Source organism: Macadamia integrifolia, chromosome 3 (genome assembly GCF_013358625.1).
Source record: "Macadamia integrifolia cultivar HAES 741 chromosome 3, SCU_Mint_v3, whole genome shotgun sequence".
Lineage (NCBI taxonomy): Eukaryota > Viridiplantae > Streptophyta > Magnoliopsida > Proteales > Proteaceae > Macadamia > Macadamia integrifolia.
This window is the reverse complement of record NC_056559.1, coordinates 29608130-29621344: the sequence shown is the minus strand read 5'-3', so window position 1 is coordinate 29621344 and position 13215 is coordinate 29608130. Positions and strand designations below refer to the sequence as shown.

At 35.5% G+C, this 13215-nt stretch overlaps 1 protein-coding gene across 1 annotated transcript; it reads left to right on the top strand.

The window, feature by feature from the left end:
* Positions 1–7592: 7592 nt before the first annotated feature.
* On the top strand, positions 7593–10028 carry LOC122073066 (protein phosphatase 2C 37-like). Its single transcript, XM_042637572.1, has 3 exons — positions 7593–8298; positions 8386–8703; positions 9327–10028. Exons 1-3 carry the CDS (start codon positions 7765–7767, stop codon positions 9741–9743), a joined length of 1269 nt encoding a protein of 422 aa, XP_042493506.1. The 5' UTR covers positions 7593–7764; the 3' UTR covers positions 9744–10028.
* Positions 10029–13215: the final 3187 nt, after the last annotated feature.

The following is a 13215-nucleotide window of genomic DNA, read 5'->3' as shown; positions in this document are numbered from 1 at the left end:
AAAAAAAAATATGTTTAGATGACAAAAAGTAAAAAATATAAAGAATTCATTTTAAGCAATTTTAATATATGAAACCATTTATCAAATAATTCAATTTTAATTTTATCAAATCATTTACATCAAAGTTAAATTGATTAACACTTTTAAATGAGCCTACATGAATCATCATCTTCTAATCAATTTATCTTTCCTCATCATTTTTCGTAAAGTCATTTATGCTAGACCATTAAAGGTAAGGTACATTTCATAGTTCAACAATAAAAAAAAAATTAGCGTTAAAATTTCCCATCCATTGACTATGATTTCACAGCTATGTATTAGAATCTTTATTAAGGACACATGGTAAATCCTCATTCCAGTTTTTGTGGGTCTCTCTGGTTTCCCCTTCCTTTGAAAAAACATAAAAACCCTATCTTTAAGGCAAAACATATTGACCAAATATAACTTAAACTGGTTGTTTGACAGACTAATATAATCAGATTGACAAAACGGAACCAAAAGCCATGCCCTTAATCCATTAAAGAAAAATGAAACATTTTGAAATTACAACTAAACATCAACTTGATACGATTCTATCAGTTTAGATTTTTTTTCTGATAAAAACCGTTTTGATATTGGTTTCAAATTCGGGTATTAATACAACTGACTCAAATTCTTAAATCAATACCTCCATTGAATAGATGAATAAATTATACGTAATCATTATGTTTTAGAAATGACATTTTGTGCCAAAATTATAAATTTCTATTTCTATGTAAAAAATTTATTTAAAATAAAACTCAAATATGAGAGAACGTAGTTATCGTGTTCTAACATTTCTCTTTTTTAACATTGTTTTTCATCCGATTCATTTCGGAAAAACTGAAAAACGAAATATAAACACCAACGTAAAACATAAGATTCTATTTTTTATTTTCATAAAATGAAAAAAAAAAAGTCAGAATTTTTTTTTTTAGCCTAAGTAGACTGCACATGTGTCGGTTTGAAATCGTCTGCAATTCCGATCTCGTACAATTCTGTACAATATTACCTTTAGGCGATGACACGTGCATTAATATCAATACAATGGTCCAGATCTGGTATAACTAATAAAATATTAAATCAGTGAAGAGGCATTTAAATCAGATCTGGACCATTGCATTGGTATCAATACATGTGTCATCTCCTGAAAGTGATATTTCACGGAATTGTACGAGATCGAAATTACAGACGATTTTTTTCCTGTTTAATCTCATAATGCATGATGCATGATGCATGATGCATGATGCATGATGCATGAAGCATGCATGAAGCATGAAGGATGAAGCATGAATGAATGATGATATCACATTGCGTGGTTCATGAATGCACCCGTGGGGAGCATTCCCAGACTGCACTACTTCCTGTGACAAGTCGAAGCGAGGCGCCGCAGAGTACTTAACACGTTTCACCTCGGGAAGCTAATGACTCATCATGAGTGTCAGGAGCTCCCCACGCCAGCATGAGTCGTGGCCTCGTGGGATGGCTCTCCTGTGTCACAGAAGCAGTATCTGAACTCCACGTACGTACGTCCAATTTTGAAAAATTTCTGACACGTTAGAGCAAGTCAAACACGACACTTGGTATTACTCCCAATTGACCCATTTCCATCGCTATCTTTCTTTCTTTTATTTTATTTTTTTTAAATTAAAAAGTGGCCATTTGATAATTCACGAATGGTCGGGATCATGGATTAAAAAATCGAATCAAAAGTTTGATGTATTGGTAGGGGTGTCAATTGGTCGGGCCGGGCCTGGACGATCTTCATCGGACTTAATCTAGTTTGGCGATATGAAATATTTACACTGTAAGTACTTGTTTATTTAAACAGACTTAGATTTGGGGGGCATGGTACGGTTTGTAATCTAATTGGTCAATGTCGGGTTTTAATCGGACTACCTTAAATAAGGTTTATACGGGCCTTAAACAGGCTATGAACCTATTTAATTCTAAACGGGCTTTAGACGTATCTACCCTAAAATCTTATTTTACAGAGATTAAACTATTGACTTTAAAACTACTAAAGGATAACATTCATAATTCCGAAACCAAGGAAATCATGTCTTTAACAATTGAACAATTAATAACAATTGAATGTCCCATTTAACAAGATCGAAAGGATATATATTTATATATATCAAAGGGAATCATTTCTTTAAAATGTAATCTAAGTTGCAAGAATTATACTTTTTTTAACAATTGAATGTCCCATTTAGAATGTGGATATTTTAGCCCTATACATTATTTACTCATATTTTGTAGTATTAATGGTAAAATAAGTATTTAGGTATTTTTTAAGAGGGTCGGGCCATCGTGCTAAATGAGTCGGTTCTAACGGGCTTCTTAAATGAGTTGTCAGTCGGGTCCCGACGGGCTAATGGCCTGCACTATGAACTCCCCTTTAATAAACGGGCCAGTTCAGATCGAGCCTTAAGCGAGTTAGGCTCGGTCAGGCCTACCGGTGCAGGCTCAGGATTGACACCCCTATGTCTTGGCGTAGATTGACATTAGGGCCATGTTTGGTAGCCAAGAGAAGAGAAGAGAAGAATAGAAAAGAAAAAACAAAAAAAAAATTTAGAAGAGAGAAGAAAATGAATGAAATGGTGAAAAAAAAAATGTATGTTTGGTTAGTATTAGAAAAGAAGAAAATAAAATTTTTTTTTGTTTCCTCATGTTTTATTATGTTTTTGGTAAGATTTTTTTTTTTTTTTTTTATTAAAAAAGACCTTCACAATTCCTAATATAAAATTTGAAATTCAAAAACTGAATCTTCCTCTAGTTTAAGGCATACGAAGCACAAAGAGAACTTCATAAACCAAGAAAAAAATACAAATTTTGTACTTCTCTCTTTTAATTTCTTTTTTTCCCTTGACTACCAAACACAACCTAGATATTTTTAGGGGTAAAACTTTGTCCTTGATAATCTTAACCTGTCAAAATTGAGTAGAGCAGGTGTTACGTTTGTGATTTAGGGATCAACTCATGTCACATGAATTTCTTTTAATCCCCCCTCTCCCTCTATTGTGTGTGGGTAAAGTCTCCTTGAGCAATTCCTTAGTTGTAAATATAACAAAAAAAAATATTTTTTCCAACTTGTCTTGAGACATCCTTGGTCTAATTAGAGTTTGGACCAAGTTTTTTTTTTACTCTGATGATGGATTAAGGTTGAAAAACCTCTATTCTATGTCAAAGTTGAGTCAGATTTGGATTGAAACCTCAATTATGTGTTAAGATTAATCCAAACATTGTAAATGTTAAAGTCAACCTAACTCAACTTAACTTATTTCGACTCAATTCTGTCTTGACAAAGTCAATTAGAGATGGATTGAATTGGTATAAACCTGACTTGTCAGGTTAGGCTTGAACATAAACCTGGTAAAATTAAATTGGACCTGAGTTGAATTTTTAGGTCATAGGATTCAATTAGGGCCGTTTGTTTAGTGGGGAGTTCGGGGTGAGATTGTTGTCAGAGTGGTACTCACATATGAGTGGGATGAAGGACACGGAAAAATAAAGTTGAGGTAAAATGAGAAGTTTCCACCCACCAGCGTTTGGTTGAAAAGGAGAGATGGAGAGAAGGAAAGTGAAAGAGGAAAAGAACAAAAGAATGGGCTGATCGGAGTTCTAAAACCCCAATGCTTCGACAGTGGTTGCTGAAACCCCAGCTCGCATGATTGAGTGCCTCTGTTTAATTAAAAATAATAAACAGAATCAAGAAACTAAATAAACGAGAGCAAGAACTCTATAGGGCCATCGCTGCGTTTGCGGAAACCTTCATCATTGTTTTTCAAGGAATGGAACTCTCTGAGACTCATCAGTCTGCCCTGCTTCAGATTTTGGGTTCGTTTGGGCAGTAGCTTCAGCCTTCAGTTGCTGTTATCAAATAGAGGAAGAAGCGAAGGACGCGACGAGGAGAAGAAGAGGAGACAGAAGAACGAGACAAAGGGAGAATCGCTAACCCAAAAAATAAAAATAAATAAAAAGAAGAAGAAGACAGGGGAAGACGCGAAGGAGAAGAAGAGGAGAAAGAAGAACAAGACAAAGGAAGATTCGCTAACCCAAAAAATAAAAATAAAAAATAAATAAAAAGAAGAAGAAGACAGGGGAAGACGCGAAGGAGGAGAAGAAGAAGGAGACGAGGAGAAGAAAGAAGAAGAAGAAGACAGAAGAAGGAGACAGAGAAAGAGGCGAAGGAGGAGACGAAGGAGACAGAAGAGATGCCGCTGCCGTCGGTTCCACTGCTACTGCCGATGCCGATGCCGATGCCGATGCCGATGCTGCTGCTACTGCTACTGCCGCTGCCGTCGCTGTCACTGCCGCTGCCGTCGCTGTCCGTCGATGGGGACATGTTGTTGACAGCTGGTGATGGTGGTTGCAGCGGCTGGTGGGGCGATGAGCTTTGCCAAAGTCCCCACCAAAATTTGGTGGGACTTTTACTGGGGACTTTGGTGGAAGATATTGATGTCCACGTGGGCAACTGTCTACATGTTTTCCCATAATTCCATCCCGGTCAAATAAATAATTTAAATATTGATGGATGGTATAGTTCGTATAATTATTATCCCACCCCTTAATCTCATCCCACCAAAACCCTTTTAAATAAACCGGCCCTCGAGGATTTAAGGAACTTTTCGCCCCTATTGGATAGCTGCTTTTTTTTTTTACATGAATGGTCAAAAAGATTTATAAAAAAAAACATTTATCGGTATTGTGTTACGTCAGACACAAGGCGATGAAAAAGACCATGTTACCTTTTTCATTCTCATGTGCACCAGTATTATGTTCACATGAGACCTTATTATTAAATTTTTCGAATTATTCACGAATAATTCTGTCAAACAAAATTTTACGAATAATTCTATTTGAATTTGAATTAAATAAAAAAATTCTTAAATTTTATAGACTTTTAAAATTCATGAATAATTTGGTCGAACCAAATTTTGTCCGAATTATAACCTAATTTTATCCCATGTAAAAAAAAAAAACTTTATCTTGAATAAGTCAATAAGCCTTTAAAAAACAGTGTGATTATTATGTATTTATTATCCTAATATTAATTTTCTTTTTTTTAATAGAAACCAACAAATTTATTTTCATGAGGTAATCTCTCATTTTTATAGAAAAAAAATAATCTCTCACTCTATTTTAGTTTGACTAAGTCTTATAATCGTTACTTTCTTTCTCTAGTCTTTAAGGTGAACATGCATGATAGGTGACGTGGGTCTAACTGAATTTGTGCTCAGTCCCCCCTCTCAATTTCTCATTATTTGATTCAATTATTTGAATAATAATAAATGAATTTAAAAAAAAATAATTAAATATAATATTTTTATCTTTAAAATTTAAATTTTTTATTTTTATATCATTTGCATGTTATGTACATATGATAATTGATAGATAATATGAAACAGATATTACAAATATTAAAAATAACATCTGAATTTTTTATCTATTTTTTTATTATTATAAATAAATAATTCTTGAATCTAAATTAAAATTCGAATTTTATTATTTATATTTTTTTATCGATATTTTAATCAAATCATTGAATTAATGAAACATATTAATCCAAATAATTCTTCATCCGAATTTAATAACTACGACGAGACTGACAAGGTCGTTTCTGTTTTTACAGAAAAATTGTCCTAAATTTTGACACGTGGTACAATGGCCATCCATGGATCCTGCTTCTGATCATGACAACGGTACACTGGGGGGAGTATTTAAGTAATGAAATAATGAATAATGAAGCTTCCTTTCTCTTCGTCACGTGCTAGTGGGGATTTCTGTCCCGTCACTTCATGTACAAACCATGTCATATACGTGGCGCTCAACCCGCTCTTTACGACTTTTCTCCCCAGTTACCCAGATAAACTAAATCCCCTCCATCATCCACGTTGTCCAATCACAGTAATTCACACCGAAACTTCATAAACGTCTCTGTCTCTCTCTCACTCAGTACTCCATAGTGTCCCAGTCTCGGAATTTTAGACCATGGGCCTTGCCATCTGCGACATCCATTCATGACTGACCCACTGACTCGTCCAACCAGCGACCGCACAGACGCACACAGATTTTTTCATGCGCTTTAAACCCAGGGGCCATAGACGCGTACCTCATCGCCTCCTTTTGGGTTCTGGATTTCATACCATTCGTATTAGTATTAGTGTTAATTAAGTATATTAGTATCAATACATGTATAGCTCAAGCGATATATCAATGTAGTCGAACCATATCAAAGCCAATTTGGCTGGCCCAATCCACTAATTTTTCTTGCAACCCCATGGCATCTCAACGATTTTAACCAAAAGGGTGAATTGATGTTAGGGTTTTGTCTTACCGTAATTGTTCAGTTCTTAGTCTAGTTAAATCATTTTAACAACTCTTATTTTTAAAAGAATAAATATAACACATGTTAGAACAACCTACTAAAGAACACATTAAAATTCATCGTAAAGCACTCTCTCGTGGCACCTTTTATAGTTTTCCTCACTTGTTAAAGAAGATTATTCCTCAATTCATCATTTTAATTATAACAAAATGCATTTTAAACATTTCGCGCTTCTCCATCTTTGGCGGACTGGATAATATTTAATCAAATTGGAAGGTACAGGACCGGTTGTTCTCTAATCTTAGTCTTAAAATGGTGGAACAATTAAAATCCGGACTCATAGACACCTGTAATTATACTTTTTATTTTTAACTATTAAACAAAGAGAAAAAGAATTTCGAAGAAGCTTGCGGATCAAAGCCACGCGTAGTTTAAGGTACATTCCCATTTTTAAATAATTAATAATAAAAGTACCACCTCTTCCTTTTCTTTTCCTTCCCTGGGACATGGTAGAATAAAATAAGGATTTTTTTTTTCCCTAAATCATATACCATCAGCGCAAGCTAGCAAATACAGTGAAGTTTAAGTAAATAATTTCCTTTTATTTGATTTGTGGGGTGGGATGAGAGGTTTGCGATGAAGGAGGTCGGGGTCTCCTGATCCACGTCTTTTTTGACACGTGTCCGGCAAACAATATGACCAAACCTCAGATATTCACGATTTGGACATATGGGCTCATACGTGTCAAAATGTCCCACCGTTACGTAGACGATTTTAATTGGACAGCTGGAATAATTAAATCGTATGACATTCTTCTAATACCACGATCGTGACACGTGGTATTCCTCCTTAAATAAAATAAAATATGGTGAAAGAAAAGCCCGCGAAAAAGCGAATTGCTGGAGATTGGAGAGAGAGGTTACCTAGGAGGCTAGGACCACATGCGTGTCAGAAAAGGGCAGGTCTTCTTAGTCGTCGTGTTGACAGGTGATTGGGCCACGTCTCAACGGTAAGAGATGAAGCGGTCTATACGTGTTGTGTTACTGCGTAGGAGAGTAGTGAGATGGACGGTGGAGATGGCCTTGAGTAGGCGGAGAAGCACTACGTTACACCGACTGTACCTGTCGAGCCGCCCGTCATTGTTAGGGGCAGCTGCCCGTTTCTGTTTGGGTCCCAGTAGAAAGAGAAAGACCTCTTCATGGATGTCCCCTCTCTTAAAAGGCGTCCATGGGGCGTTCGTAAGGGGTTCATGTGAGCTTTCTTCGAAGAGAATTTCCATATTCTAATCTCTTATCTTCTTCTCTGATTATGTTTTAGAACTGAAATCGAGTTCGAGTTCGAGTTCGAGTTAGATTTGAGTCTCGTCTTTGGATTTCGGTTGTTTTGGAGGATCGAAAGACGGGGAGAGAGCAGCAATGGCGGAAATATGTTGTGTTGTCGGTGAGAGTGATTCGGCAACGTCGTGTGAGCCTACTTCACGAGCTGCGAGGCGACGGAGAATGGAGATCCGTAGATTCAAGTACATAGCAGGCATGGCCTTACCACCGAAAGATGGACGGAAACGCTTGAAGCTAGATGTTTATTCGGATTCATCACCGCGAGAGTGCGAGAACGTAGTTGGGAACTGTGGTGGTGCTTTGGAGGTTCTGCAACATCGTTTGGATTCAGAGGCGGAGAACGAATCATCGGAAGCGACCGAGTTCTCCAATTCGATTTCGAGTGGGTCGCCGGTGCGATCGTCCTTAAGTCCTTGTAGTCCCTCGGATACTGTCCCGATCGAGCCGGTGATGTTAGAACAGTGCCCCAAGTACGGCATCACATCCGTGTGTGGCCGAAGAAGAGATATGGAAGATGCAGTGGCAATTCATCCCTCATTTTGCCGGCGGGATAGTCTGCATACCTCTGGAATGCATTTCTTTGCCGTTTACGATGGTCATGGATGTTCTCATGTATGCTTATTCCTCTCTCTCTCTCTCTCTCTCTCTCTCTCTCTCGTTAATTGAGTTTTTATACAGGAACTGACCTGAAGGTTTTAGGTAGCGAAATCTTGTAAAGAGCGAATGCATCAGCTAGTGAAAGAAGAGCTGGAGAATCGGGAAGTAACTACAATAGAGTGGAAGGAAACGATGGAGCGAAGTTTCTCTCGTATGGACAAAGAGGTGTCGGAAAAAAGTAGCGATGTACCAAGGACGAATTGCAGGTGCGAACTCCAGACGCAAGAGTGCGACGCCGTAGGATCAACTGCAGTGGTTGCCATCGTAACTCCGGACAAGATCATCGTCACTAACTGTGGTGATTCTCGTGCCGTACTGAGCCGTGCTGGAAAGGCCGTTCCGCTCTCCACTGATCATAAGGTGATAATGAGATTTATCGAAATTTATTATAAAATCTCTGCATTCAATATTAATAAAAACTTGAAGAGGCCAGTGTAGAAAATTGAAAACAAACAAGACGAAGGAAACTTCGCTAGATCTGGAGTTCACATAATTTAATGTGTTTGATGGCTCGATTCTCAAAACAAACCAGAAAAATGTGGTTAGATGTATCAATTCACGGTCGAGTCGTGATCACCTTGTTTTGGGGCTAGCTTCTTGTTATGGATTTAGCCATTGGAACCGGATGCTTAGCTCGCGTCTGGTTCTCTGCTGTACCTGAAGGGGGTTCATTGATTCTCTGGAGCTATTCTCTGGCAAATATTGGAATTCTTTGTATTGAATCTGTGATTTCTTAGTCCGTTGGACTGATCCGTTGGGAGTACGAATCGAAACATTCTGATCAACCTGAAGAGATTCAAACAGTAGATCTGTATCATCGCCTCTTCATTTCGCGCGCCTTTCTTCAATCAATAATAATTTAAACATAGGATGACAAATTTGCTTTCCTTGTCATGTCCTTTTTCTTTAGAACTTGGGATCTGCGACAGAAGATTTTTATTTATTTTTCCTGAATTTGGGTTTTATTTTTATGTGGTTCACAGCCCGATCGGCCGGACGAGCTTGCCCGGATACAGGAAGCCGGAGGGCGGGTAATATACTGGGATGGACCAAGAGTTCTTGGAGTTCTGGCCATGTCAAGAGCAATAGGAGACGATTACTTGAAGCCTTTCGTGATATCGGAACCGGAGGTGACGATAACTGATCGGACGGAAGAAGATGAGTGCCTGATACTGGCGAGCGATGGGTTATGGGACGTAGTGTCCAACGATACCGCCTGTAGTATTGCACGGATGTGCCTCTCTGGCCAAGCTCCGTCACCTCCTTTGTCTCCGGCGGGAAATGGAGTCGTCGGCGACAATTCCTCCGATGCCTCCATGTTACTGACTAAGGTGGCCCTTGCTAGGCATAGCACGGACAATGTCAGTGTGGTCGTTGTCGATCTCAAGAAAGACGCGTAGCTTGACAGCTTCAGATTCTCTCGAGTTTCTTTTTTTTTTTTTTTTTTTTTTTTATTTGAATTAGTACAGTGTGGTGGTAATTTTGTTATCTCACCGGCTTAGTTAGGATTTTTTTAGGGTTTTTTTTTTTTAACTTTTAAATTCCTTTTCTGGATTGAAACTTGGAAAATCCTCCAGGGAGAAAGGAAGGAAAAGGAGAGGGAGGGGGGGGGTTGGTTACGGTAATTTGTAATTAGAGAGATTTCAAATGGACAAAATCCATGGAAATAGAGAGAAGAAATAGTGGAGAAAAAAAAATCCATCTCTTTGGCCTCTAATGTGGAAATATATATATATATATATATATATATTTTTTAATACATAAATGAATATTAATACACTAAACATTTCGTGTGAGTGGTTTAAGGTGTATTTAATGGAAGTTGAATTTAGGATGTGTATTATAGGTTATGACTCATGCTAAGTTAGTTGTTCATCAATTACGCTATCCCCCGGATGTATTAATGTATATATTATATCATATAAATTTAAAAAAATGTATTAAGTATTTAAATTAATTTTTATTTTTTATTAAATTTGTATTACCTAGCAACTTGATATAAGTGATCAGATCGTGGAACGTGAGTATATTAGGATTATAGCTAATCAATATCAGGTATCGTGCTGATACAGATATCAAAACCGATTGGACATATTAGGCTTATTTATTAGAGATTAAAAAGCTATTTTTGATAAATAAAAAATCAGCTAAGCTCATAGGCGTGAGTGGACACAAATAGTTAATTTCTGTCACAGGGTAAACCACGGGTCTCGGTGACAGATTTTACCATTGGACAACAATAGACAATAAATTCTTTCCTTCTCTTCTACCCTGAGGTTTGTATTTTAATGACAATAGGTGATGACATTTTGTCTAAATAGTAAATATATGTGATAAATAATAGAATGCTAAAGATTTGAGTCATGAAATTTTTTAATTCTTATAAAAATATCTTTCTTACATCGAACAAGTACTTTAGATCTGATAAAATATTCCACAAAAAAAAAAAAAAAAAAAAAAAAAATCTGATAACATGATTTTGTAAATAAAATATGAGTGGTTAACTAGATCATGTTGTTGCATTGAAACCTATAAATTTTAACTAATTCAGTTAACGTTAAATTTGATAAAATGAAATGATTGAATAATTTTATTATACATATTCATCTATATAATAAAAATATGGGAATCTTGTTTTAACTAGTTAAAACGTGTATAAAGCACATATAATATGATTTATTATTATTTTGTTTTATATGTATTTTTTCTTAAATTGCATTAAAAGATATAGGAAAAAAATCATGTTATTTAAATTACATTATAATACAATGTATATCTATTTTTTAACCTAAAAAAACTTCATTCTAGAAAATTATAGAAATTAGGGATAAAAAATAATTCTCTTGAAATTCTCTCTCATATTTTCCTTTCAATGTTAGACTAAAACTAAAAATTGAATCAAAAGTTGAAAGAAAATGTTAGATTACAACTTGAACTGAATAAGTCAAACATACTTTAAAAGACAAATTGAAAGTTTTGAATCTTAAAAATATAATAAATATTTCTCTACACGAATGTACATTTATCCTTTTTTATTTTGTATTTTTTTCAACCCCATATATACCTTTCTAAATTGTATTATTGTATTTCAATTTTATTTCTCTTTCCATTTTTTTTCCAAAACTTTGGACCATTTTAAGTGTAAGTTCAAATCCATTTTAAACCAATACCAAAACATTGTATTTTTGTTGTACACATCTTAACTAACTATATATTAAACATAAATACATATCATATTACACAATATGGTTTGTCCGTATGTACCTATCAATTGTATGAGTTTATTAAACCAAAATTATAGATAATAATATATAAATAATCATGTTTTTATGCACATTAGTATGTATATGGTCGTACCTTACAACCGTTGGATGGGTGTGGGGGAGACAAAAGTTTAATTACTCATCCAACAGTTGAAGGCACGACTATTATATACGTATACCGCTGTGTATAAATTTTTTTATCATAAATTAATGTTGAGACTATTTTTTTTTTTTCATCTTAATTTGGAATTATATGAAAAAAAGAATAAGATGAATAATGGTTGGTCATCAATCAAATCATGCGGTATAAAATGCGTGTGGTGTCAGAAATATGAGGGTCCCACATGTTTTGTTTTTGTGGTGATAATGTATATAATAAGGCTAAGGTCCCCATATCTCATATTTATTTGGCTGGCTTAATTATGTTGGCTGATTTGGGGGGATTTGGAAGGGAATAATTAAGAGAGGGCAGATGGCAAACGCTGATCAGACTTGAGAGGGGAATTATGTGTGCATGTTTCTAGCAGTGATTCTTGACTTGCTCATTTTGTTGGATTTGTAATGGCTCACCACCTTTGTAAGCAATCAGGCATACAATGGAAAGGAATGGAAATAGAAGTATTCAAGGCAAAATTTACCCTCTATTTCCCCACCTCTTTAATATATGTATATATATATATATATATTTTATTAAAAGGTGAGGGGTTGGTTTTGGGTGGGTGTGGGTTTGGTCTGCATTTTCAGAATATTTGAATTTGACAATCATAAGACACTTCCTCTTATAGGAACTCTTAAGTATTGAGAGTGGGAGCACAACCCCTTTTGAGATTTTTTTTTTCCCTCTTCTTTTTGGGGGATAAAGCTCTTGAGAAGGATTGGATATGGTAAATGCATAGACCATCGAGGAAGGGGTCTTTGCCATGTGGCAGATCTAAGATGTCTAAATTTGTGTGGAGAAATACAAACCAAGATGGATTACAATTAAAACAAGGGAAATACCAATTATAAGGGTTTAAATTATTGTGTTTAACTTTTAAATTTGACATGTTGCACCATTTCAGCCTCTCCCTTCTCTATCCATGCAAAGTAGGCAAGAATTTTTTTATTATTTTTATTATTTTTTTTTTATTTCACATTTTTCATTCATTAGTTCCTCATCATATTAGATTGGAGAAGCAATGAAAATGAAATTAGCATCTCTCACAATTTACAAATGAAAAAGGCATCACCAAATATGTAGAATGTTGGAGGGTTTAAGTCAAAACTTTGAAGTATTAGATGGAGAGAACTCATCAAGTATATCAACTAATGAGAGATTACAACTGCATAATTCCAATCATTTAAACACAATCTGCAAAAAAAGTTAACTAGATTTTCCGTAATCTCCACAATTAAAAGCCAGAGAGAGATAGAGAGGATCCCCCAGAAAGAATCCTTCTGATCATCTCAGGCCTTCCAATCCAATTCTTGAATCGTTCATTTCCATTGATGAAACAAACATTTTAAATGAGATATGAGATAATATATATTGCATCTTTACACGCATTCTCAAGTCATTTTCGCATCCAATGCTCATAATTCTTTCTAGAGCCTTTTTTTTTTATTTTTA

Excerpts from the sequence above, each read along its gene's own strand:
- LOC122073066 (XM_042637572.1), top strand. The coding sequence starts at position 7,765 with ATGGCGGAAATATGTTGTGTTGTCGGTGAGAGTGATTCGGCAACGTCG. Across the intron at positions 8,299-8,385 it reads ATGGTCATGGATGTTCTCAT|GTAGCGAAATCTTGTAAAGA; the intron begins GTATGCTTATTC and ends TGAAGGTTTTAG. Across the intron at positions 8,704-9,326 it reads CGCTCTCCACTGATCATAAG|CCCGATCGGCCGGACGAGCT; the intron begins GTGATAATGAGA and ends TGTGGTTCACAG.